The sequence below is a fragment of the Triticum urartu genome, chromosome 1 (genome assembly GCF_003073215.2).
Source record: "Triticum urartu cultivar G1812 chromosome 1, Tu2.1, whole genome shotgun sequence".
Classification (NCBI taxonomy): Eukaryota; Viridiplantae; Streptophyta; class Magnoliopsida; order Poales; family Poaceae; genus Triticum; species Triticum urartu.
Window position 1 is genome coordinate 573,193,778 of NC_053022.1, and position 27,594 is coordinate 573,221,371.

Below are 27,594 nucleotides of genomic sequence, written 5' to 3' on the forward strand. Positions count from 1 at the left end.
AGAACTACGGATACCCAGCTCCACTAATTCATGGGCCTGTTTGCGAGAGCACCAGCTCTAAATAAACTGTTAACATCAGTTGGATGTTCAAGCAATTGGCATGCCATGGCATAGAGGTACATAAATCTTACACAGGGTCAGCACCAGCTTCCAGTAACAGTTTCAAGCATGCAGTTAAACCTTTCATCTCAGGAGCAACAACCAAAGGGGCTACAAGACCACCATTGACATCTGCACCAGCCTGCCAAAAAATACTATATATATTACAAATCGGTTTGTAGAGGAACTCTCTATGGGCTGTTAGGTTCATTGCCGATTAGACATGGTGTTTTCTTGTGTTAAACCTTAGTGTAGAGCGGCCACAAAAATGTCTCAAAGGTAGCTCAAACAATAAACACCATCAAAGAAGGCCAAACCTACTTTAGTGTCGAAAAATATAGCATTGAGCAAAAATTTGCTTAAGTAATTCTAACTTTCCAAGGCCTAACACAACAAAAATGAATACTGCAGGCACGATACCTCCACCAGGAGCTTGACACATTTCAGTGAGGGAGCAGTTATAGCAACGAGAAGAGGGGTGTCAACACCACCGGGTAGTTTCTTGTTACACTGGCAAAAACAGATTACACACAATTTACTATACTGAAGTAAGATGTAGGAAAGAGCAAACAAATAGAAGGAAGAATGCATTTGTTGTCCTGTGGCCTTCTGTAAAAGAGAAAGGGAAAAAATCAATAGCATTGCAAAAGCAAACATGTATCAATTGAAAGGAGGAGAAGTAGTTTATTTCATAGAGTAAACATTAGCACTATTTGACAGTAAAAGGTTTTAGCTAATTTGAATTAACTGAAAGCAGCAGTACATCATTTTTATTGACAGTAAAATGTTCAAAGAAACAGATATGTAAAACCCCCATAGTTATGTCTTTCATACAATATGCCATGAAAAGGTGTGCCATTTTCATAGAAGAGCAAACCGGCCTGCCTTTCGGCCTTTTGGTTGCAAGTGCATTTCACTCAAATCACTCAGTAAGTGATGGCATTCCTTGTGAAATGTTCAAATTAGCTAAAACCTGTGCATATGTAAAAGGTTCAGTAAGTGATGACAGTAAAATGTTCAAAGAAACAGCTGAAACTCCTCTACCGGTGGTTGCACTTGTCTGCAGGATATGTAAAACATTTTTATTGACAGTAAAATGTTCATTTAGTTTCAGTAAACAAATATTGCCAAGCATGACATGGCCTTTGTGATCTCCTACTCCTGAATTTTCATGTCACTTGTGCTATTAGTAGTTTTTTGACAGTAAAAGGAATTTTCATGTCACTTGTGCTATCAGTACACTACAAGTGAATTTTCATGTCACTTGTGCTATTTATGTGGTCTGAAACTTGTCAAGTGATGCTGCTGCTGCTATCTGCGAGTTGCTGCTGCTAGTTGTGATTTTGTCAAGTGATGCTGCTGCTACTTGTGATCTTCTAAAATGACCCCTTTCTCCTGAAACGTTGATTAATTTCCGTTTCGGTTGAGAAATGGGGCACTCCAAGGTCAAGAAAATTAGCAAAGGTCATGCCCAATTTTCTTGACCTAGAAGGTGCCCGATTCTCAACCGAAATAAAAATTAATTTGCTTTAGTGGTTGGATTAGTTTAGTATTTTTTTCACACACTCAGACACCCTTGCTTGCCATGTGTGTGAGAGAGATAGTGAGAGGAGACAAGAAGAAGGGGGTTAGGAAGATGTTGCCTGCTCATCAAAGCTAACCATCTCCCCCTTTTCACCCCTTTTCCTTTGTCTTTTGTGGGTTGCAAGGAAGCTACTGTCTTAGCTAGCTTAGCTTGTGCACAAATCCCAGTGTTACAATCTAGAAAATTAGCCTGCAAAGATGAGGTCCCATGCTGGCTGTACCACTGCATCATGCAACAGTGCCTTCAAGATCCAAGGCAATATCACAAACATCATAGGCAATTTGACCAAACTCACAACCTTGTATCTTTGCAGCAACCAACTTTCTAGACACACCCCTCAAGAACTAGGTTACCTTGAGAACGTGGACTTGGACCTTAGCAACAACACACTAACAGGTTCTATCCCAAAACACCTAGGCAATATCACAAACATCTCTCAATTGTTCCTTGACAATAACCAACTTTTTGGCGACATTCCTCGAGAATTAGGTTATTTGGTCAACTTAGAGATCTTGTTCCTTGACAATAACCAACTTTTTGACCAAACTTTGTTCCTATTTATAGAGAAACATGGCCAACAACGATGAGGCCGGGGGTTCGGGCGGCAAGAAATTCTGGGAGCTGTCCCAGGAGATGGAGGAACAACCTCACTTGTATGAGGACGCCGCCTTCCCCACCGATCCTGAGACCATTGATGGTACCGCCGAGGATGACCCCACTGATGCCACCACTGATGGTGCTGCCGAGGATGCCACCACTAATGATGGCGGCGCACGCACAGATGGCAGCCAACCGAAGAGGCAACGGAAGGACCGGCGCCCGACCGTGCTCCGCACCCTCAAGGAGGAAGTTACTGAAGTGGACTCCAACGGGAATCCAACGGCGCCCGAACGAATAGTCAAGGGGTACTCGCTTCAGCTCGGGTGCATTCTCCGGAGCACCGTCTCGATCAACACCGAGAACCTCAGGCATCCTGACCGAGGGAATTTGCGCAACCTCCTCTTTACGAAGCTTCACGAACGATACAAGTTCCCCGCTGAATTTGAAAACACAAGCCTCAAAGGGAATAAAGTGAACAATGCTGCACTCACGAAGATGAGCACGGCCCTGTCTACTTGGAAAAGCAATGTGAAGAGAATGATCGAGAAAGGTGAGAGTTATGAGAAGATCAAGGATAAAAATCCTTCGATCACCGAAGATGACTACAACGACTTCAAGATCAATTGCTCGAGCACCGCAAGCTCCGAATCAAGTAAGTGGGGGAAAGAAATGCGGGAGCTGAATTTAGGGGAACACACACTCGGTCCCGGCGGTTACAGAGTGGCGGAGCCTATATGGGACAAGGAGGAGGCGGACCGTGCCGAGCAAGGCCTACCGCCCCTCTTCGATAAATACGGTGACAAGCAGACCAGGAACTTTGTCAGGGCCCGGTACAAGAAGGACCCGAAAACAAAGGAGCTTACCACGGATCCGAAGACCAGGGCGCTTGAGCTTGTTCTGGTAAGGAATACACCCCCGCGTAATTAGCTCCATATGGTTGCATTCTAATTAATGAAGCCAAATTTCTAAATGGTTCACATTCCTTCCGCAGGCGACTGAAAGCAGTAGCGCGGGGTCGACTAAGAGCAACCCTTGGGACACCACTCTAAATAGGGTGTTGAATGTAATGAAGAACAAGGATAAGCTCAGTAAGCCGACGTCAGCTGGTCGTGTGGCCGGCAAAGGCTTGTCGACAAAATGGTCGTCATACTATAACACTGGTGGGCGAAAGGAGAAAAAGACCAGCTCGGAAAGCCAGGCGCGCGAGGTTCAAGAACTCAGGGCACAGGTGGCGCGGATTCCGAAGATTGTCCAAGAGCAAGTGCAACAACAACTCGGAGCGACGATCACCGCCATTGTGCCTACCTTGATCCAGGGGATTAGTGCGTGGATTGCGGGCGGCCAACAGGGGCTGCCCCCGATTCCTAGCTTCACGGCCAGCAACTCGCAGAACGTAATGGCGGGGCCATTGGTGTCTCCGGCAGAGGCGGCATTGGTGTCTCCGGCGGAGGCGGCATGGGAGCTTAATGCACCCGGGTGTACGCCGGCCGGCACCTCTGCAGCAAGCGGCCCCTCCGTCAACTGCACGCCCGCCGTTGGCGGTGCCTCGACATTAGCCAAGCTCGACGCCATCATCACGGTAACTAATTAAGCCTCTCTCGGTCGAGGACTTCATCTCCTTGCCTTTGACTGGGCATCCCTGACGCCCTACATGTTTTCGCAGGGCGCCGCCGACGTTCCGTGCACTCTCCTGCACTTCGTGAACAACGAGTTGGTCGATGTCGCCAAGGGCAAAATCGTTCAACCGGGCAACCCCTTGTTCCACGGTACCCAGATGCCACCCAACTTGTTTAGGGTTCAACTGGTTCGGGTGCTGCCAGGCTGCGACGAGTTGTTACCTCCGATTCGACCCGTCGGGGCCGACGATGATGACGTGATGACCCTCAGCGCTTGCCTGAGCTGGCCCCTGCTTTGGCCGAAGAGCCAGATTCGTTTGGGGGCGGGGGACACCACCCCAAAGACAACACCGCCAGTCGTGCCGCCGCCAAGTCGGCCCCATGGCAAGACCGCCGCAATGGTGCCGGACATCCCTATGCCACTGGATCCAAACATGCATATGGCACAGGATCAGAACGACGACGACGATGATACATTTGCCAATGTCGATCAGTACTTTGCCGATCATGGGTACGGTGGCGACTTCATGGGGCCTCCTTCTCAAGAACCCAACCCAACAAAAGACGTGCGCGATCTAGCTGGTACCGCGGAGAAGCCAAGTTGCAACAGGCGTCGTCTGCAGTTCAGCTCTCAGGAAACGCCTCCAGCTGCCGACTTCACCGAGCCTCAGATAGGCGAGGTGCGAAATATGATCAGCCCCAACACACTCAAGAAGGCGGTCTGTGAGCAGAACTCGGTCCCATTACAGGAGAAGAAGAAGGCACGCAAAAGAAAGACTAACAAGGGTGCGGGCCAGCCGGCACCGAGTACGATCCGTGCTCAGGACGGGCCACCTTCACCTAAGGATATCTCGAGGAGGGTGCATGTGGCGGGTAGGCCGATGCTACCGAGAAATATGCTCGATGCTGCAACCGGTGCTATGCGGAGTCTGCATGACAGTGTTCTTTCTTTGGAGAAGCGGCGTCTCGGAGAGAAGGATGTGGCATACCCGGTTTTTGCGGCCAAGGTGCCAGAGGGCAAGGGCTTTGTGGATAACTCCATCGGGGGTACGATCGTCCTGCGGTTTGATGACATCCACGCTATGTTGAACCTTCATCCGCTGCACTACACCTTCGTTCGGCTATTTTCGCTGAGTATGGAGATGCGGATCATTCGCGACAAGACCCTGGACATCGTGATAGTCGACCCCTTCTACATGCGTGCCAAGATCTTGGGCAGTGCTGGGGACCGGCAAGTCGCGAGTTCTTACCTCGAAGGCGTCATTCTGGCAAACCAAGATAAGGATAACTTCCTCGTGCCTTACTTTCCCGAGTAAGTCCTGTTGGAAATATGCCCTAGAGGCAATAATAAATTAGTTATTATTATATTTCCTTGTTCATGATAATCGTTTATTATCCATGCTATAATTGTATTGATAGGAAACTCAGATACATGTGTGGATACATAGACAACACCATGTCCCTAGTAAGCCTCTAGTTGACTAGCTCGTTGATCAATAGATGGTTACGGTTTCCTGACCATGGACATTGGATGTCGTTGATAACGGGATTACATCATTAGGAGAATGATGTGATGGACAAGACCCAATCCTAAGCCTAGCACAAGATCATGTAGTTCGTATGCTAAAGCTTTTCTAATGTCAAGTATCATTTCCTTAGACCATGAGATTGTGCAACTCCCGGATACCGTAGGAGTGCTTTGGGTGTACCAAACATCACAACGTAACTGGGTGACTATAAAGGTGCACTACGGGTATCTCCGAAAGTGTCTGTTGGGTTGGCACGAATCGAGACTGGGATTTGTCACTCCGTGTGACGGAGAGGTATCTCTGGGCCCACTCGGTAGGACATCATCATAATGTGCACAATGTGATCAAGGAGTTGATCACGGGATGATGTGTTACGGAACGAGTAAAAGAGACTTGCCGGTAACGAGATTGAACAAGGTATAGGGATACCGACGATCGAATCTCGGGCAAGTACAATACCGCTAGACAAAGGGAATTGTATACGGGATTGATTAAGTCCTTGACATCGTGGTCCATCCGATGAGATCATTGTGGAACATGTGGGAGCCAACATGGGTATCCAGATCCCGCTGTTGGTTATTGACCGGAGAGTCATCTCGGTCATGTCTGCATGTCTCCCGAACCCGTAGGGTCTACACACTTAAGGTTCGGTGACGCTAGGGTTATAGAGATATTAGTATGCGGTAACCCGAAAGTTGTTCGGAGTCCCGGATGAGATCCCGGACGTCCCGAGGAGTTCCGGAATGGTCCGGAGGTAAAGAATTATATATAGGAAGCGCTATTTCGGCCATCGGGACAAGTTTCGGGGTCATCGGTATTGTACCGGGACCACCGGAAGGGTCCCGGGGGCCCACCGGGTGGGGCCACCTGCCCCGGGGGCCCCATGGGCTGTAGGGGGTGTGCCTTGGCCTATATGGGCCAAGGGCACCAGCCCCAAGAGGCCCATGCGCCAAGAGAGAAAAAAAAGGGGAGAGTCCTACAAGGGGAAGGCACCTCCGAGGTGCCTTGGGGAGGATGGACTCCTCCCCACCCTTGGTCGCACCCTTCCTTGGAGGAAGGGGCAAGGACTGCGCCTCCCCCTCTCCCTTGGCCCTATATATAGTGGGGAAAAGGAGGAGCAAACCAATCTAAGGCCTGGCGCCTCCCTCTCCCTCCCGTGACACATATTCCTCCTCCCGCAGCGCTTAACGAAGCCCTGTTGGAATCCCGCTACTTCCACCACGCCGTCGTGCTGCTGGATCTCCATCAACCTCTCCCTCCTCCTTGCTGGATCAAGGCGTGGGAGACGTCTCCGTTCCGTACGTGTGTTGAACGCGGAGGTGCCGTCCGTTCGGTGCTAGGATCATCGGTGATTTGAATCACGACGAGTACGACTCCATCAACCCCGTTCTCTTGAACGCTTCCGCGAGCGATCTACAAGGGTATGTAGATCCACTCCTCCCTCGTTGCTAGATGACTCCATAGATAGATCTTGGTGACACGTAGGAAAATTTTGAATTTATGCTACGTTCCCCAACAGTGGCATCGTGAGCTAGGTCTATTGCGTAGATTCTATGCACGAGTAGAACACAAAGTAGTTGTGGGCGTTGATTTTGTTCAATATGCTTGCCGTTACTAGTCTTATCTTGATTCGGCGGCATCGTGGGATGAAGCGGCCCGGACCAACCTTACACGTACTCTTACGTGAGACCGGTTCCACCGACAAACATGCACTAGTTGCATAAGGTGGCTAGCGGGTGTCTGTCTCTCCCACTTTAGTCGGATCGGATTCGATGAACAGGGTCCTTATGAAGGGTAAATAGCAATTGGCATATCACGTTGTGGTCTTTGCGTAGGTAAGAAACGTTCTTGCTAGAAACCCATAGCAGCCACGTAAAACATGCAAACAACAATTAGAGGACGTCTAACTTGTTTTTGCAGGGTATTCTATGTGATGTGATATGGCCAAAGGATGTGATGAATGATATATGTGATGTATGAGATTGATCATGTTCTTGTAATAGGAATCACGACTTGCATGTCGATGAGTATGACAACCGGCAGGAGCCATAGGAGTTGTCTTTATTTATTTATGACCTGCGTGTCAACATAAACGTCATGTAATTACTTTACTTTATTGCTAACTGTTAGCTGTAGTAGTAGAAGTAATAGATGACGTGACAACTTCAAGAAGACACAATGATGGAGATCATGATGATGGAGATCATGGTGTCATGCCGGTGACGATGATGATCATGGAGCCCCGAAGATGGAGATCAAAAGGAGCAATATGATATTGGCCATATCATGTCACTATTTGATTGCATGTGATGTTTATCATGTTTATACATCTTGTTTACTTAGAACGACGGTAGTAAATAAGATGATCCCTCATAATAATTTCAAGAAGTGTTCCCCCTAACTGTGCACCGTTGCGACAGTTCGCTGTTTCAAAACACCACGTGATGATCGGGTGTTTTATTCAGACGTTCACATACAACGGGTGTTGACGAGCCTAGCATGTACAGACATGGCCTCGGAACACATGCAAACACTTAGGTTGACTTGACGAGCCTAGCATGTACAGACATGGCCTCGGAACACAGAAGACCGAAAGGTCGAGCATGAGTCGTATAGAAGATACGATCAACATGAAGATGTTCACCGATGTTGACTAGTCCGTCTCACGTGATGATCGGACACGGCCTAGTTCACTCGGATCATGTAATCACTTAGATGACTAGAGGGATGTCTATCTGAGTGGGAGTTCATAAGATGAACTTAATTATCCTGAACATAGTCAAAAGGATTTTGCAAATTATGTCATAGCTCGCGCTTTAGTTCTACTGTTTAGATATGTTCCTAGAGAAAAATTAGTTGAAAGTTGAAAGTAGCAATTATGCGGACTAGGTCCGTAAACTGAGGATTGTCCTCATTGCTTCATAGAAGGCTTATGTCCTTAATGCACCGCTCAGTGTGCTAAACCTCGAACGTTGTCTGTGGATGTTGCGAACATCTGACATACACGTTTTGATAACTACATGATAGTTCAGTTAAACGGTTTAGAGTTGAGGCACCAAAGACGTTTTTGAAACGTCACGAAACATATGAGATGTTTTGAGGGCTGAAATTGGAATTTCAGGCTCGTGCCCACGTCAAGAGGTATAAGACCTCCGATGATTTTCTTAACCTGCAAACTAAGGAGAAAAGCTCAATTGTTGAGCTTGTGCTCGGATTGTCTGAGTACAACAATCATTTGAATCAAGTGGGAGTTGATCTTCCAGATAAGATAGTGATGTTTCTCCGAAGTCATTACCACCAAGCTGCTAGAGCTTCGTGATGAACTATAATATATCAGGGACATATATGATGATCCTTGAGATATTCGCGATGTTTGACAGCACAAAAGTAGAAATCAAGAAGGAGCATCAATTGTTGATGGTTTGTGAAACCGCTAGTTTCAAGAAGGGCAAGGGCAAGAAGGGATACTTCGTGAAACGACAATTCAGCTGCTGCTCTAGTGAAGAAACCCAAGGTTGAACCCAGACCCGAGACTAAGTGCTTCTGTAATAAAGGGAACAACCACTGGAGCAGAATTACCCTAGATACTTGGTAGATTAGAAGGCTGGCAAGGTCGATAGAAGTATATTGGATATACATTGTGTTGATGTGTACTTTACTAGTACTCGTAGTAGCACCAGGGTATTAGATACCGGTTCGGTTGCTAAGTGTTAGTAACTCGAAATAAAAGCTACGGAATAAACGGAGACTAGCTAAAGGTGAGTTGACAATATGTGTTGGAAGTGTTCTCAATGTTGATATGATCAAGCATCGCACGCTCCCTCTATCATCGAGATTGGTGTTTGCGTTGAGCATAGACATGATTGGATTATGTCTATCGCAATACGGTTATTCATTTAAGGAGAATAATGGTTACTCTGTTTATTTGAATAATACCTTCAATGGTCTTACACCTGAAATGAATGGTTTATTCAATCTCGATTGTAGTGATACACATGTTCATGCCAAAAGATAGTACCACCTACTTGTGGCACTGCCACGTAAGTCATATCGGTATAAAACGCATGAAGAAGCTCTATGTTGATGGACCTTTGGACTCACTCATTTTTGAAAAGTTTGAGACATGCGAACCATGTCTATTGGTGTATATGCATGAAGAACCTCCATGCAAATGGACCGTTTTGTACTCGCTTGATTTTGAATCACTTGAGACATGCAAATCATACCACATGGGCAAGATGACTGAAAGCCTCGTTTCAGTAAAATGGAACAAGAAAGCAACTTGTTGGAAGTAATACATTTTTGATGTGTGCAGTCCAATGAGTGCTGAGGCATGTAGTGGATATCATTATGTTCTTACTTCACAGATAATTTGAGTAGATGTTGAGTATATTTACTTGATGAATCACGAGTCTGAATTATTGAAAGGTTCAAGTAATTTCAGGGTGAAGTTGAAATATCATCGTGACAAGAGGATAAAATATCTATGATATGATCATAGAGATGAATATCTGAATTACGAGTTTGGCACAGAATTAAGACATTGTGGAAATCGTTTCACAGCTAATACAGCCTGGAACACCATAGTGTGATGGTGTGTCCGAACATCATAACTGCACCCTATGGGATATGATGCATACCATGATGTCTCTTATCAAATTACCACGATAGTTTATGGGTTAGGCATTAGAGACAATCACATTCACTTTAAATAGGGCACCACGTAATTCCGATGAGATGACACCGTATGAACTATGGTTTAGAGAAACCTAAGCTGTCATTTCTTAAAAGTTTGGGGCTGCGACGCTTATGTGGAAAAGTTTCAGGCCGATAAGCTCGAACCCAAAGCGGATAAATGCATCTTCATAGGACAACCCAAAAACAGTTGGGTATACCTCCTGTCTCAGATCCGAAAGCAATAAAGGATTGTTTCTAGAATCGGGTCCTTTCTCGAGGAAAAGTTTCTCTCGAAAGAATTGAGTGGGAGGATGGTGGAGACTTGATGAGGTTATTGAACCGTCACTTCAACTAGTGTATAGCAGGGCACAAAGAATTGTTCCTGTGGCACCTACACCAATTGAAGTGAAAGCTTATGATATTGATCATGAGACTTCGGATCAAGTCACTCCCAAACCTCGTGGGATGACAAGGATGCGTACTACTTCAGAGTGGTACGTAATCCTGTCTTGGAAGTCATGTTGCTAGACAACAATGAACCTACGAGCTATGGAGAAGCGATGGTGGGCCTGGATTCCGATAAATGGCTTGAGGCCATATAATCCGAGAGAGGATCCATGTATGAAAACAAAGTGTAGACTTTGGCAGAATAGCTCGATGGTCGTTAGGCTGTTGAGTGCAGATGGATTTTAAAAGGAAGACGGACAATGATGGTAAATGTCACCATTAAAAAGGCTCGACTTGTCGTTAAGATGTTTTTCGACAAGTTCAAGGAGTTGACTATGATGAGACTTTCTCACTCGTAGCGATGCTAAGAGTCTGTTGGAATTATATTAGCAATTACTGCATTATTTATGAAATCTTGCAGATAGGATGTCAAAACATTGTTTCCTCGACGTTTTTCTTGAGGAAAGGTTGTATGTGATACAACCGGAAGGTTTTGTCAATCCTGAAAGATGCTGATAAGTATGCAAAGCTCCAGCAATCCTTCTGAGGACTGGAGTAAGCATCTCGGAGTTGGAATGTATGCTTTGATGAGATGATCAAAGATTTTGGGTGTATACAAAGTTTATGAGAAACTTGTATTTCCAAAGAAGTGAGTGGGAGCACTATAGAATTTCTGATGAGTATATGTTGTTAACATATTATGGATCAGAAATGACGTAGGATTTCTGGAAAGCATATAGGGTTATTTGGAAAGGTGTTTTTCAATGGAAAGCCTGAATTAAGCTACTTGAACATTGAGCATCAAGATCTATAAGGATAGATCAAAACGCTTAATGGTACTTTCAAATGAGCACATACCTTTACATGATCTTGAAGGTGTTCAAGATGGATCAGTCAAAGAAGGATTTCTTGCCTGAGTTGTAAGGTATGAAGTTAAGACTTAAAGCTCGACCACGGCAGAATAGAGAGAAAGGACGAAGGTCGTCCCCTATGCTTAAGACATAGGCTCTACAGTATGCTATGCTGTGTACCGCACCTGAAGTGTGCCTTGCCATGAGTCAGTCAAGGGGTACAAGAGTGATCCAAGAATGGATCACAAGACAGTGGTCAAAGTTATCCTTAGTAACTAGTGGACTAAGGAATTTTCTCGATTATGGAGGTGGTAAAAGAGTTCGTCGTAAAGGGTTACGCCGATGCAAACTTTGACACTAATCCAGATTATTCTGAGTAGTAAACTGGATTCGTATAGTAGAACAGATATTTGGAATAGCTCCAAATAGAGTGTGGTAGATACATCTAGGAGATGACATAGAAGATTTGTAAAGCACACACGGATCTGAAAGGTTCAGACCCGTTGACTAAAACCTCTCTCACAAGCAACATGATCAAACCCAGAACTCATTGAGTGTTGATCACATAGTGATGTGAACTAGATTATTGACTCTAGTAAACTCTTTGGATGTTGGTCACATGGCGATGTGACCTGTGAGTGTTAATCACATGGCGATGTGAACTAGATTATTGACTCTAGTGCAAGTGGGAGACTGTTGGAAATATGCCCTAGAGGCAATAATAAATTAGTTATTATTATATTTCCTTGTTCATGATAATCGTTTATTATCCATGCTATAATTGTATTGATAGGAAACTCAGATACATGTGTGGATACATAGACAACACCATGTCCCTAGTAAGCCTCTAGTTGACTAGCTCGTTGATCAATAGATGGTTACGGTTTCCTGACCATGGACATTGGATGTCGTTGATAACGGGATTACATCATTAGGAGAATGATGTGATGGACAAGACCCAATCCTAAGCCTAGCACAAGATCATGTAGTTCGTATGCTAAAGCTTTTCTAATGTCAAGTATCATTTCCTTAGACCATGAGATTGTGCAACTCCCGGATACCGTAGGAGTGCTTTGGGTGTACCAAACATCACAACGTAACTGGGTGACTATAAAGGTGCACTACGGGTATCTCCGAAAGTGTCTGTTGGGTTGGCACGAATCGAGACTGGGATTTGTCACTCCGTGTGACGGAGAGGTATCTCTGGGCCCACTCGGTAGGACATCATCATAATGTGCACAATGTGATCAAGGAGTTGATCACGGGATGATGTGTTACGGAACGAGTAAAAGAGACTTGCCGGTAACGAGATTGAACAAGGTATAGGGATACCGACGATCAAATCTCGGGCAAGTACAATACCGCTAGACAAAGGGAATTGTATACGGGATTGATTAAGTCCTTGACATCGTGGTTCATCCGATGAGATCATTGTGGAACATGTGGGAACCAACATGGGTATCCAGATCCCGCTGTTGGTTATTGACCGGAGAGTCATCTCGGTCATGTCTGCATGTCTCCCGAACCCGTAGGGTCTACACACTTAAGGTTCGGTGACGCTAGGGTTATAGAGATATTAGTATGCGGTAACCCGAAAGTTGTTCGGAGTCCCGGATGAGATCCCGGATGTCACGAGGAGTTCCGGAATGGTCCGGAGGTAAAGAATTATATATAGGAAGCGCTATTTCGGCCATCGGGACAAGTTTCGGGGTCATCGGTATTGTACCGGGACCACCGGAAGGGTCCCGGGGGCCCACCGGATGGGGCCACCTGCCCCGGGGGGCCCCATGGGCTTTAGTGGGTGTGCCTTGGCCTATATGGGCCAAGGGCACCAGCCCCAAGAGGCCCATGCACCAAGAGAGAAAAAAAAGGGGAGAGTCCTACAAGGGGAAGGCACCTCCGAGGTGCCTTGGGGAGGATGGACTCCTCCCCACCCTTGGCCGCACCCTTTCTTGGAGGAAGGGGCAAGGGCTGCGCCTCCCCCTCTCCCTTGGCCCTACATATAGTGGGGAAAAGGAGGAGCAAACCAATCTAAGGCCTGGCGCCTCCCTCTCCCTCCCGTGACACATATTCCTCCTCCCGCAGCGCTTAACGAAGCCCTGTTGGAATCCCGCTACTTCCACCATGCCGTCGTGCTGCTGGATCTCCATCAACCTCTCCCTCCTCCTTGCTGGATCAAGGCGTGGGAGATGTCTCCGTTCCGTACGTGTGTTGAACGCGGAGGTGCCGTCCGTTCGGCGCTAGGATCATCGGTGATTTGAATCACGACGAGTACGACTCCATCAACCCCGTTCTCTTGAACGCTTCCGCGCGCGATCTACAAGGGTATGTAGATCCACTCCTCCCTCGTTGCTAGATGACTCCATAGATAGATCTTGGTGACACGTAGGAAAATTTTGAATTTATGCTACGTTCCCTAACAAGTCCTCCCCTCAACCGCCCCGTAACATATGAATTCTTAGATTTCGATCGTTTTTCTTTTAACATTCCGTGTTTTCTGCAGTGACACACATTGCACGCTCATCCTCCTAAGCCCCAAATATTCCATGGCCACGTATTTCGACCCGGACCGTCAGTCGAACGTAGACTACACAAATGTCAAGAAGGTTCTTGATGATGTTCTCCCCGGCTACGTCAAATCTGGAGGCACCTTCACCAGGCCTATTCGTAAGTACGGCAAGCACGTGTTCTCCCACAATACGACGTTCTGCTGCGTCAAGCAGCCGCCTGGCGGTCAGAAGGGTGCCTACTACGCCATCCATCACATGCGGGCGATCGTACGGGACCATCATCACCTTCTGCTACCGAGTAGACTCAAAGATTGGGCCGCGAGCGTGTCGGCAATCCAGGACGCGGACATCAGACAAGAATTCTTTCGCATCCAGTCGGAGTTTGCGGAAATCATCCATCAAGATGTCCTTCGTACCTCGGGGCAGTTCTACCTCAGAAATCAACCGTCCAACAGTGACATCGACACAATCCTACAAATGCAGCGCCCGTTCTTTCATGACTCCCACGATAGACGGCGGCTTCATCCACGCTCCGGTCCCTTGAGTCGAGTCGAAAGCAGTGATGCTGTGTCTAGTTCTGAAACATCGATTGGCTCATGTTGTAATTAAACTTTAATGAACTTGTAGTATGTCTCTTTGGTTTCGAGAGTCGTTCAATTTAAGATGTAATCGATGCTATTAATGTCTTGCTTTTCTCTTTCGATCGTTCTGTTGCATACTTATATATTGCTTATGTATTGTCTGTGAATTGGTACTAACGTTTCGTTTGGCTACTGCATAACGATGCCGTGGTATGTCGTGTACAAGGGTAAGGTTCCCGGAGTCTACGACGACTGGGAGGAGTGTCGGAGACAGGTTCACCGATTTAGCGGCAACAGTTACAAAGGGTACGCCACTAGGGCCGAGGCCGAATCTAGATACACCCGCTATCTAGCGGGAGAGGGGAGGGAGCGTTGGAGGAACCGGATGAAGACGAGTTTCATCGTGATGATGCTCATCGTGATGACCGCAGCTCTCTTCTATGTGATGGTAGTTTAGATGATCGATATCGACTTGTAATGTGAAGACAAACTCGCGGTCTCGAGACTTGTAATATAATGTTCTATCTTTATTCGGTCTTTTCAATTCAGAGACTAATATGATGAATTGTATTCGGAGACTAAAATGATGAATTGTATTCAGAGACTAATCTTCTATTGTATTCGATGAATCTGTTGTTGATGTGTGCTGTTTATATTTTGTCCAATTATACATTTTGTAACCTGTGCAAAAAACAGAAAATTAAAAAATAAAAAAACCTAATATTCATACTAATGGCGCATCACATCATAGTGCGCCATTAGTATGCCAAAGGATACTAATGGCGCATCATTAAACAGTGTGCCATTAGTATGCCGAACTTACTAATGGCGCATCTCGTTGTCGTGCGCCATTAGTATGCCAAAGCACCTGGGTATACATGGCCCCCTGGGAGGCATACTAATGACGCACTGTTATATATACTAATGGCGCATCTGAGGTGCGCCATTAGTATACCAGATACTAATGGCGCACACGTGGTGCGCCATTAGTAAAATATACTAATGGCGCACCACTAATGCGCCATTAATGACCAAATTAGGTGCGCCATTAGTAGGCCTTTTCCTAGTAGTGAATGGATCCGAATGAGATAACATCGATGTCCATACCCACCCGCAACAGTAGCGGCGTGCGATTCTCGGCAATCTTCACAACTACCAAGGGCCAAGATCAGCACCCAATGTCCACCATGATGAGATTACCAGGCCACCTATCCAAGGGCATCTCCATGGCGGGGACCCATGACCAACTGCCGTCGTCCCGACATAGCCTTGTGGGCAGGAACCCCTACTGGCTCCCCCTCGAGGCACCACGCTGCCGCCACCGCAAGGTAGTCGCCCAAGGTTAGTCGCGGGACCTACTCATCAGAGGGCATGGTCATGTCGTCCATCGTATCACTCACTCATATTCTATTCTCCCCGCAGAACATTTATATGGCATATTAATGTACAATATTTTTATAACGGACCATGCTAAGGTTGCGCATTTCATTTTTTTTTGGTCAAAAGCCTTTTCACTTGTTAGCTTTTTCGGGCTTAATGATTGGTCAATGGTGGTTTTATTAATTTAGAAAATTAGAGAGAAAATATATGCTAGTATGCACCTCCGCTTCCAGTAATTGCAAAGCGTTGCCCCCTGGCACCAAGAGGGGAACGTCGGTCGGAGGGGAGCAGCAGTGATGGCCGGAGCCGAGGAAGACGAAATGGCTCCTCCTCCTCCTCCTCCTCCTCCTGTAGATCCACAAGTGAGTACACTATCATCCTCTCTCCTAGGTTTTCCCATCGATCTGAGGAATCCCTTTCTCGGTTAACCTGCGGTTCCTCCCTCGCTCCCTCCCTGCAGCAACCCATGGAAGCGGGGCCGGCGGCCAAGCGGAGCAGGTCGGAGCACCACCACGGCGCCGGCGACGCGCCGTCCTTCAAGATGGAGGACCTGCCCGTGGTAATTTCCATTCCGTCTCCTCTTTTTCATCTTCTAGATATGCTGCCTATCCGTGTGTTCTCCAAGGACCCCAGATCTGGAATTTTGGGACATAAATGACTGGTGTTTTGCAGCGTGGGGCTTCCACTGTTTTAGGGCATCTTTCTTAACTTGTTTTCGGCGTCAATAAGACATTAACTTGCCTGAAAGGATCATGAGGGACCAAGTGAAACTGCAGCAAAAAATAAATAAATAAATTGCAGTTTCTTTCAGGTTTCTCTTTCAAATATATGCACTTTCAGGTCACTGTGTCTACCTGTTATAATGTCAGTTCTAATCAAAATTCAACCGTCCTGAAAATACATATCCTTTCTTGTCACAGGATGTTCAAGCTGTTATAATGTCGCTTCTGCCACTGAAAATGGCTGTGAGAACAAGCATTGTTTCAGAAAATTGGAGAATGTTCTGGACATTCTGCTGTAATTTATCTTTTAAAGGCCCACGTTATCTGTGTGAGAATGATACCAAAATACAACAAGCGAAATGCATTGAGACAGTAAATTGTGTTATTCAGCAGCATAGTCAGATAGGGATCAATAAGTTCAGCATCAGATGTGGCCTGTTCGAGGAGGACTCTGTTCATCTCGGCAGGTGGATTCGGTTTGCCGCCTCATCGAAGGCAAAGATAATACATCTTGATCTGAGGTTCAAGGATGTGTTTGAAGAAGTAAACCACTTGCATCTTGAGGCCTTATTAGATGCTCAAGGTAGCTCATTTGTACGGTCCTTGTTTCTTGGAGGTGTTGTTATAAAGCCACACTCAGCAATATGTGGCTTTACAATACTCAGAAGGCTTGTTCTGCAATCAGTCACGATATCCGGAGACTTTACAGGCTTTTTGGCAAATTGTGCAGCACTTGAGGACCTAGAGATGATCGAGTGCTCCGGTTTAACTGATTTAATCATACCACAGCAACTTGATAAACTCCAGCATTTGCTAATTGATGGAATGGAAGTGGAGATGGTCGAGTTTTATGCTGCAGATCTTTCTCATTTTGAGTACAAAGGGCAAGTGGTCCCCATAGTGCATCATGGTTGCTCAAAATTAGAGAAGGCAACAATAATGTTTAGTGGCAAGAAAGGACTGGCCAAGGCATTCACTGCAGTTCCAAGCATTTTGCCAGTGAAGATATTAAATGTGCAATCTGTTGCTCTATCAAAATATTCACAGGTTAGTTGGATTTTTTTATCTTATCTCACGGTTCTTGAAAATTATTGTTGCTGTCAACGTCATCTTATTTGCCCGGGTAATGTTTCAGTTGCAGAAACTGCCAACAAGACCTGACGGAATGTTTATGCATTTGAGGCACATGACTTGTAGAATAATTGTCCATTCAAGACCACAAGAAGCCAATTACGACATTGAAGTTCTTCAAATGGCCTATTGTTTGGATGCTGCACCCCAACTGGAGACATTGCAATTGAATGTGAGTGTCGTTTTATTTATTAAGAAATATTAATATTCGGACCTTGAAGAAAGAACTGTACTTTGATTAGTTTGAAAAAATGATCGCAAGCTTCCAATGCAGATGTTCTATATGTCATCCAGTGGTGTGTGCAGTGCTGAGGTGGTGGGTATGCGCCGGCATGATCATCTCAAGACGGTCTTCATGAGTGGATTTCGCTGTTACAAGGCTCAGATTAAGCTGGCGTGTTGTATCTTGGAAAATGCTTCTGTTCTTGAGAAACTGACAATAGAACCAAGGATCACAGGCGTAAGATATCTGGATGATAATACCGACCTGCACAAAATTTTACCGGGGGTCTGTGAGTGGGCGCAACTTACCTCCGAGCGTTTCGATAAGGTGATCAGTGTCTCAGGCGCTCCCCTTCACAGTGAGTAAACCAATCCTTTTCCCATTTGTGTACTATCAAGTAATCCTTTTCCCATTTGTGTACTATCATATTTCAGTGTAGCTGGGCGAATTTTATTCGTTCATGTAATGCTTCTGTAGTGACTGTTTTGGTTACTATTCGTGGCTTTCCGCCTTTGCCTCTCTTTTATTAGAGAGAAAAAAGAAAAAAGAATCTATGTGTGTCCAATGCATCTGTTCCTTTTCCTCACTTTCTCATCAAGCCTTGCTTCAACCCGTGAGAGGATTATCTGGTGTGCTAGTATTGGAGCTACTGGAAGAACCCAAGTCGTGAAAATTCAAACAAACTTGCATCTGTATATGTTCATGTACATTTGCAAACTCTTGAAAGAAGTAAAGCTGTTATGGCGACTGACTGGTAACAAAATTTATACCATAAAACCAATGTATCGTTGGCTTTCCATCAGGGAGTTCAAACCCCATATTCGGTCAAACTCTGGAAGGTAAAATTTCTTTGGAGGATCAGGATTTTTACATGGCAGTGGCAGGTTCTCCATCATAGAGACCCCATGAGAGACCAAATACTTCGTAGACATGGGCCTACAGATGAAACATGACGCTGTGCGGGGAAACTGAAACAACTGATCATCTTTTCTTTTGCTGTCCCATTGCTATTTTTTGTCCTGTCTTTCATTCCGGACTTTTTGGGTTGGAATTGACGCCCTTTGTCAGTCCAAGATATGATTACTTGGCTGAAATATGATGCGACTGGGAGCACCGATTATCTATCTTTGATTTGGGATTACTTCTATTTAGTGGCTCTCTGGAACATCTGAAATAATGTTATCTTTTAGCGCAAGGCTATCAAGCATCCAACCGACACTCTCTTTTGCGTATTGCTTTTCCTGCAGCAATGGATGCTTCTTCGGCCCAGCAAGACGAAGGATCTCTTCAGCACCACCACTAGCGAGTGCCGTCATCGCCTCTGGATTATTAGGAGTAGATCTTTGTGGGATGCTATCTTGCTCAAGTTTCTGTAATCCCCTGGCGTCTGTTTTACCTCTCACTGTATCCTGATCCTAGAGGGAATTGGTTCTCTGTTAGGGAGTTTTGCACTGTGTTATCTTAACCGTGGTTATTCCTATATGTAACTTTCTTTTTTGAGAAACTATTAATATCGTATTTGTATCCCCAGTAAACTTTGTTACCTTTTGTTATCTGAACTTTGTTATTCCTGCTCGTCTAAGAAAGGACGAATATCCATTTGAAGTATATATATGCGGGTATCGAATCTTTGAGCTGTACAAAACATGTACTTAGTGCGCTTTGGCATTGCAATGAACTCAGTGGTTTGTTCGAGTGAATATGAACAGAAATCGTGGGGTTGCCCTGCAACAAATGTCGCTGATCACCCGGTTCACCCCGTCTACAACACCTGAAAGATGAGGATGATGAGAGTGATAACAGCTTCGCCAGATCTGCGTCCCCTAATCAGAACTAGGTAGGAAGTGCGGCTTACTGCACCCGGCAGCACCGCTGCCGGGTACAGTCACATCCAATTCGATAATAGTCATAGTAATTGGAGGATTGCAAATATAAAAGCTTATTGTTCAAGCATGCAAACAAAGTATTTACTGTTGCGAAAAGAAATTAATGTCATTGCCAAAAACGTATCAGTCCAATGCAGCAATTTTACCGAGCATTTCAGCCAAGCAACGCCAAAGGCAAGGCAACCAGATATACCAAAAGCATGGGAGCATTTTTCTTCCAAAAGTAAGCCAAGACGGATCATCACTAAGTTTAGAGCAAATATACAAAGGCGTTTGGGCAATGACATTTAATTAGAAGATGCAACATTTCCAGAGTTTCTTAAATAATTTGAACAATGAAACATAAGTTTCAAGAAAAAGATTGACATGGAACTGGGCTTTGGAATGCTCTGAAGGATAAACATTTAATCAACATATATCAACCGTCCAGATCGACATATACTGACTTTTCTCTTCTTAAACATATGTGATCTGCTATGCACCATAATCTCCAACAGAACTTCGACATATATAAACATGTCTTGCTTCAGTAAACAGATTAAGTAGCCTGCTTGGATATTCATACCTGCAACTTGGGATCTGCATGGCAACACAAAAAAACACAAGCAAATACAGGTAATGAGAACATTAATCATGGGTACGCTACTGAATGAGAATATCAATATATTTGCTTTATTTTTTTGTTCTGTTTTCTTGGTCCATGTAAAAAGCGGTGGCTTGAATATGTGTGACAACACAGAAGACACAAGCAAATAGAGGCAATGACCTCCCCAGAGGGACTCAGAGTATCAAGCAGATCTCTTACTCACTCTTCTCTATATAGTAATCAAAGAAAGAAAATTATATTCTTGGAACTAAACCTACTGAAAGAACCAGGGAGCAAAATGAAATGTTTGTAGCTTGCGGATTTAGCTATCTAATATAACATACATTGCACTAAACTAAATATATGCCTATAGCTACATAGTTCTAAACCAAATGATATCATATAACCAAAGTTGTCGTGACTATTCTAAATTGTCTTGTTATCAAGGATGGTCAAAGAATACTATGTTATGGGCATGTAAGATGTACGAGTTTGCAACACAATTTAGAGAGAGGGAGAGAGTGAAAAGAGACATCACACCAGTTGAATGGGACGCGAGGTGAGGTAGGAAGGAGCAGCGCCCGTTAGGCCGGGCTTGATCCTGCTCAGTAGAGGGATGGAGACATTAGAGCTCACGGATTTAGACAGCAAACGGTTGCACTCCGGTGCGGAGAGGCAGACCACAACTCAGACCTGCCTTGTGATGCATCAGTGTTTTACCCCGGTGCCACTGCTCTGTATTGGGAGGGGGTCGCGTGCCCTTTCCTAGAGAAACTTTCCTCCATCACTGCCTTGTGATGGTTCTAATACTTAGTGATATGACCTATCTCCACAGCTCATTAGATAATACCCCATTGTGTGCTTGTAGTGCTTAAGCTTGTCACCACGGAAGGCAGTGCCTCTTATTGCATCTATCAAATGACATAAACCTATTGCATGCATTATAGCAAAAATAGAATCAAATAAAGCATCAAAATGAATGCACCAGAGAGGAACAAAACACACACCACAATAGGACAGAAAACATATGTTGTAGGCCTGGGGTGGGGTTATGAAACATTATGTTTAGGCCTAGGTTGGGGAAAGGCAAGGCAAGAATGATCACCTCAGATGGAAAAGTGTAGCAAGGCTTCCAATTATTGGATAGGCAAAAGATATTGTGTAACTGCAGTGATAGATACAAATCAAGGCCGGCGAAATCAAGGGGTCGCAAATATAATCGCAAACAAAAAATTACATTCCAGCGTGTATTCTTATCAGCATCTGATCTTTATATTATCTTCATGCGACAAAGAACCAGAAACCAGAATTTAGTAACAACGGCAAATACACAACTATAATCTATTAGTATTAGGAAAGGGTGTCATCCATCATTATCATTAGCCACCAATACCAACCACCAAATATATCTATACCTATTACGATCTTTGCTTTGTCACATATAAAATAATTCTACACTTGGAACATGTCCATATCTTCTCATCTATTTTTTATGCCAGTACATCGGTTCTGAATCCATTCGACAATAATCAATACTTAGATTACATAAGACCTAAGTAAAGAAAATTAGAGAGGAGAGGAGGTAAAATCAGTTACCTGAATACCCAAAAAACCTGTAGCCAACTGAACCTTTGCCTGCTGGAAATGCAAGGCAGCAATCCACACCCAGATTTGTACCTGCAAAACAAATCACTAATTAGGTAGCACACGAGCCGACTGTGTCAACAACTAAATCCAGAGTTAATCAAATTTATGCCATAACTGAAATTATACATTTACCCCCACAATCCAATTATCCATGTGAAATCAGAGAAGCAACCCTAGATCCTAAACCTACTCTTTCTGAATATCTTATATTTCTCATTTGACAGAGTCCGCCTTGCTCACGGTGTTTTTTTAATCAGTACAGTAACTATAAGTATGTAAACACGTGCATATCAATGAGCAGAAGAAAATAAACTTGGGCACATGCCTAAACATCAATATAAGAAGAACACAGAAAATGACATTAGATAAAACAAAAGCTCAAGTATTTTGTTTTAAAAAAGAAACATGAAGCATCTCGCACAAGTTTCCAATTACCCATGATGAAGCCTTAATAAACTAAAACAACTCAACGTATTATTATCAAAGTTTTTGATTTTTTTAGGTAATCAAAGTTTTAGACATCCGGCTATACCACCAATGTAGCCCCGCTATAGCGGTTTGAGCAAGATGACATTCATGCACATATATCAACTAAAGTTATGAAATAGTCGATTATAGCCTTGGTGTGGCTAATTTTGAAGACCGTCGCTATTTGGCGTAGCCTGCTATTTAAAACAATAATAATTATGTGAAAAATCGTAGGTCACCCTATAATAAAAACATATCAGTAAAATAAACGAAAATGTAATAAAATGCAATGAACATATTTGTTATCACTTTGTATCAATCACGAGTAGACCGACTATGTTTGAGAGATATTAAAAAAACTATCCTGGTTCTCTTGATCAAAGCCTGGCGAAGCTAGGCCAGGCAGGCTATGTTGGTCTTTTTTTTATCGCTTCATGAGCTGAGTCGACGGGGAAGCGAACAGTTGTTTAGGATGCAAAAGGATTTTGTCTAATCTAAGGTGAATTTTTTATTGAAAGATGCTCAAAAGCAATTAGATTTAGGCACCAGTTTCCTCCCATATTTTTTAGCGTCAGGTTGGGAAACTTCGCCAAGAGCTTTCAGGACTTACTTTTCTTCGGATGAGGAAAAAAGGAAAACTGTGGAAAATGCAAGTATTTGGTGCAAAACGTTATATCACAGAATACAGAAACTTCAGGTGTCTATAAATTAATGTGCTTTTTAAAAACAAAACATATTAGCTATTGATCATAATTTGATAGGAAGCAAACAGGCTGCTTTCTTCACAATCTTCCAAAGAATGGCATCTTTTTCCTCAGAAAAAAGGAAGGGAAGACTGGACTTGTTATTTTTCCTGCTCTAAAATAACTGATAGTAATATTCCACGATACAGATGAACTCAACTGACCAAGATCACACATTTTGACATAAATGATAGTATGTACACCAGAATTTCAATAAAACAGCAGATGTTTCTTCATGCACTTTCTCTTGAACTCACACATGTCTTCTCTTTTTATACCATCAGTGCTCCGAGGAACTTTAGCCATTAGATTATTGAGGCCTAGGCAGACGTATGTGCACGACCTAAATGAGAGAACAACAGGCCTAGAGAAGTATGAGGAGCCAATGCACCACCTAGATCGATGGTGCCAAAGTGTTTGAGAAGCCTCGTGATCAGGACACCGGCAACGTACGATATCCCGGACAAGCTCACGGCGATGGTCAGGCAGTAAATTAGAGTCTTGAAGTATGTCATGGCTCTTCTGTGGACATGCACGTCCCGAGCGCAAGCAGCGTGATGCAGGCGAGCAAAGCACCGGCGACGTTCATCATCTTGTTCTCCCCGTCATTGCTCTTGTGGAACGACAACCCGCAGAGCACTGGTGGAAGTGGCTCGAACACCATGTGTGACGGTAGTGCTAGAACCATGTGGAGCCGGGCTTTCGACCACCTCCTGAGCTTGAGCCAATAGTGGACGACCTTCTCATTTTTTCCTCGTTCATGTCTCGGATATCTCTCAGATCAGCAATCTGGTATCCACAAGAAAATGATATGTTAGTTTTTGGAGTTTTGGGTGTGAGTTTTTTGTAATGTTCAGTAAAATAATATGAAAATTCAGACAGGAGAGAAGTTTGTTACATTCTGAAAAATGAGAGTCAGTCCACCAATAAGGTTGGCTATGCCCAAGATGAAAGTAACTGACATGTTTTGGCGCCGCTTGATGCTGTTGTTCAAACACGAAGAGGCTGGTGACTGACTCCACTAAGCCTCAATACACTGTGGCTTTTAGTATATCCCAATCATCCCTCTGTTTTTGCCTAGGAGCAGACGGATTCGAATCTTCAGAGACTGACAACACTACATCTGTTGCTTGAGGAATCCGAGAATTGGGTATGTCGCCCCTTCGAATGATACCTGGTATAGGGAAAAAAACTCGGTGATCAGATATACAAGATACATTTAGACGACACAGAAAAGAGAGGCAGCAAGTTTCACAGAATTGGTTGCTCTCGGAGATTTGTTTGTTCAGTACATGCATGTCAAACTTATCTTGATTAACTTACTGATGATGGGCATTATGGAACTGTGGAATAATAAATCTAAAAGGAAAATACTTTGGCCTGGTACGATATGTGTCACAGTTGGGCTGAAAAATGAGCCATTCTCTGCAATACCGTGAGCATCTGAGCAAATGAAGTTACTGTCGGACTGCATCTCTGAATAACAGTAAGTAGCTCATGCATGCATGCTGATCACTTAATCGGATCTACATTTCTTTGCCTACTTTGGCAGTGTACAGCTAAATGCCTGAAGCTACCACGACACAGTCAACAAACAGAACTCGCAAGTACTTTTTCTACAGTTAATTAGCAGATGGTTCTGAATACAAAATTCAGGTAACGGTGAATAATAGTAAGTAGCTCATGCATGCATGCTGATCACTTAATCGGACCTAAATTTCTTTGCCTACTTTGGCAGTGTACACCTAAATGCCTGAAGCTACCACGACACAGTCAACAAACAAAACTCACAAGTACTTTTTCTACACTTAATTAGCAGATGGTTCTGAATACAAAATTCAGGAAACGGTGCAAATAGGATCTAAAATTCAGGAAAGTAGTCAAAATATTTATGTAGCAAATTGTACAAGTAGCAGGAAGAAACAAATTAAATGTAAATAAAGAATAGCTTACCTTGAGTATAGGATTTTTCCTAAGAAGGCAGGCGAGATAAACACGGTATGTATACTCAGGAGCCGCCTTTGATGAATTAACAACCTAGCAACAACAGCAAAAGAACACATTGGATTCACAAATCATCTATTCTAGCAAGCCATGAATCCAACAGTTGAATGATCTCCTGAGGATAATGACAACAACAGAAAAAGCACGCATTAGAATCGCACACCACAAACTGATACATAGGGCTAATTAGTTTACCCAATCCAATAAACTCACGTAAGTGTCAAAAAAAATCTGCTTCTCAGATAGTAGTGTCCTATGTTTTTAAGGCGTCCGTAAGGCGACCCCCCCCCCCCCCCCCCCCCCCCCCCCGCTCTTTGCAAATATGCCCGCTTTAGGCGTCGAGGCGCCCCCCCAGCGCCTTAAAGCGAAGCGTCGCCTTAAAAACATAGGTAGTGTCATACAACAAACTACAGAATTTAGTACATCTCTGGAATCGGGAGAAAGTCTCATAACCTAAAATGGGCTTCAGTCTCATTATTCATGGATGAACACTTCTATAGCATTGACGATTAGTATAATATTAAGTAACTGTCAGATAGTAGTGTCGCAGAACAAATGGTTGTTGTCTCTTTCCAATCAAACGTATGCGTAAATTGCTTGAGAGATACAGTTAGTTGCTTGCTCAACAACAAAAGGGAAACCATATAGCATAGAGTCAGTTGCTTTCTCTGAAACAAAAGGGAAACCAAAAAGAAATCCATCTCACAGCTTACTGCTTGAATAATCTTGAGAACATGAGGAGACTTTAGTGTGAAGGTCCTTCACAAGGGCCCACTGAAACATACAAAGATCATCAGCGCCATCTAGTACTGGCGCAAAACATTATCATGTGAAAGTACTCTAAAACCTACATGTTGCATTTCTTCAGTACAGTAATTGGTCCACTTTTATCATCAATTGTATCGAATTGGCCCTTCAGATCCGCTAAATTTTCCTCATTGACTGCACTTGCCAATGCTTGAATAGGCAATGTTGCACAAAGAAACCAAATGAGAGTACACAACAAAAGGACGGTGTGGTGTTTTTAGGAGAAAAGGCTCGATGCAAAGGTCATACTCATGGAGTAACAACAACAAGAAGGTTCTAGCAGTCCACTCCATGGAGTAACCACAATAATAACATCCACTGGAGAGTGGCTGCGTAGAGAGTGAGAGGCAAGCCTGAAAGTGTGTTGCCGAGCCACGGTGGTGTCCTTGCAAGGTTGTGGCTAGCATCCGTCTATTCAGACACTGCTTATTAATTGATGTACATATAATTAGATAAAAGAGAATACTGCTTAGGAACTATATTCATTCTATGAATGGCAGTGTGAATCTCTGTCATTAAAAAGGAACAACCTGAGATATTATTTGTGGGCATAAAGCTCTCTTGCCCATACATACCTGCAGATGTGGACAATATGCACATTTCTTTTGTTGTATTGTCCAGAACCAATTAAGCAGTCCCTAATGCTGGAAGGATTATAGGTGGCAATAAACCCTGGAGGTAACAACCTTTGTTGTGAAAGTACTTGCTTTATTCTCAGTGCGGAAGTGCTAAAAGTATGGAGAAAATCCTAGTATACCATGAGTTATTGGTTACTTATCAGACCGAAGAAAGCATTCACACATCCAAGATGTCTGTTAGACTGTTAACATAGAATCAATTCAGTTCAGATTACTCCTTTCTGTTGATATAATTAGATAAAAGAGAATAGTGGTTATGAACTATATTCGTAATATGAATGACGGTGTGAATCTCTCCAGCAGAATTATTAAGCGAATATTGGTTAGGAACCAAGGTTAAAAGCGAACCTCGCATATGATAATATTGCTATTCTTCTTTTCTTCTTCTTCATTTCCATTTTTTTCATCAGTCCGTAAGCGCATGAACTGAACAACCAAATCAGATTTAAGCAGAAATAGAACAATAGAGGGGTTGGGTGTCATCCAGTTTTAAACATCAAAAAACGGAATTTGCAAAAACTGGAATTTACCTAGCGATATTGGATGTCGTCCAGCGGAGGAGATGGAGGAGCATGTCCTGATGTCCCAATGGAAACTCCTTGATCTCTCATGTCCTTCTACCAAACACATAAAAAGTCCTCAAATCATCTCCAATTGACATGTCAATCAACAGGTTCTTGGCTTTGCAAGTCCTGACCGTCACAAAAGAAAATTCAAAGAGAAAATAGAGGGGAACGTGAGTTGTAACCATTGACAGAAGACGCTTGGGAGGGCCAGTGCGGCACAGCGAGCCGGCGTCGCGCGTCGGCAACAGCAAGGGCGCGTCCACCAGCCACGAGAGCCGAACTGGTCAGGCCCCGGAGG

At 44.1% G+C, this 27,594-nt stretch overlaps 1 protein-coding gene and 1 long non-coding RNA gene across 2 annotated transcripts; one reads left to right on the forward strand and one right to left on the reverse strand.

Annotated features, from left to right (window-relative positions):
- Positions 1–16,099: 16,099 nt before the first annotated feature.
- On the forward strand, positions 16,100–19,559 carry LOC125531952 (F-box/FBD/LRR-repeat protein At2g04230-like). Its single transcript, XM_048696155.1, has 6 exons — positions 16,100–16,237; positions 16,336–16,434; positions 16,796–17,644; positions 17,733–17,900; positions 18,003–18,309; positions 19,199–19,559. The coding sequence occupies exons 1-6, from the start codon at positions 16,172–16,174 to the stop codon at positions 19,252–19,254; spliced, it is 1,545 nt and encodes a 514-aa protein (XP_048552112.1). The 5' UTR covers positions 16,100–16,171; the 3' UTR covers positions 19,255–19,559.
- A 3,831-nt stretch (positions 19,560–23,390) lies between these two features.
- On the reverse strand, positions 23,391–25,551 carry LOC125540278. Its single transcript, XR_007297274.1, has 3 exons — positions 25,235–25,551; positions 24,180–24,455; positions 23,391–24,070 (listed from the first exon to the last, which is right to left on the reverse strand). It is a non-coding gene; the product is annotated as an uncharacterized LOC125540278 (long non-coding RNA).
- Positions 25,552–27,594: the final 2,043 nt, after the last annotated feature.

Coding starts and splice junctions, on each gene's coding strand:
- LOC125531952 (XM_048696155.1), top strand. CDS start 16,172: ATGGCCGGAGCCGAGGAAGACGAAATGGCTCCTCCTCCTCCTCCTCCT. Junction 16,238..16,335: donor CTCCTCCTGTAGATCCACAA/GTGAGTACACTA, acceptor CCCTCCCTGCAG/CAACCCATGGAAGCGGGGCC. Junction 18,310..19,198: donor CTCAGGCGCTCCCCTTCACA/GTGAGTAAACCA, acceptor CTTTTCCTGCAG/CAATGGATGCTTCTTCGGCC.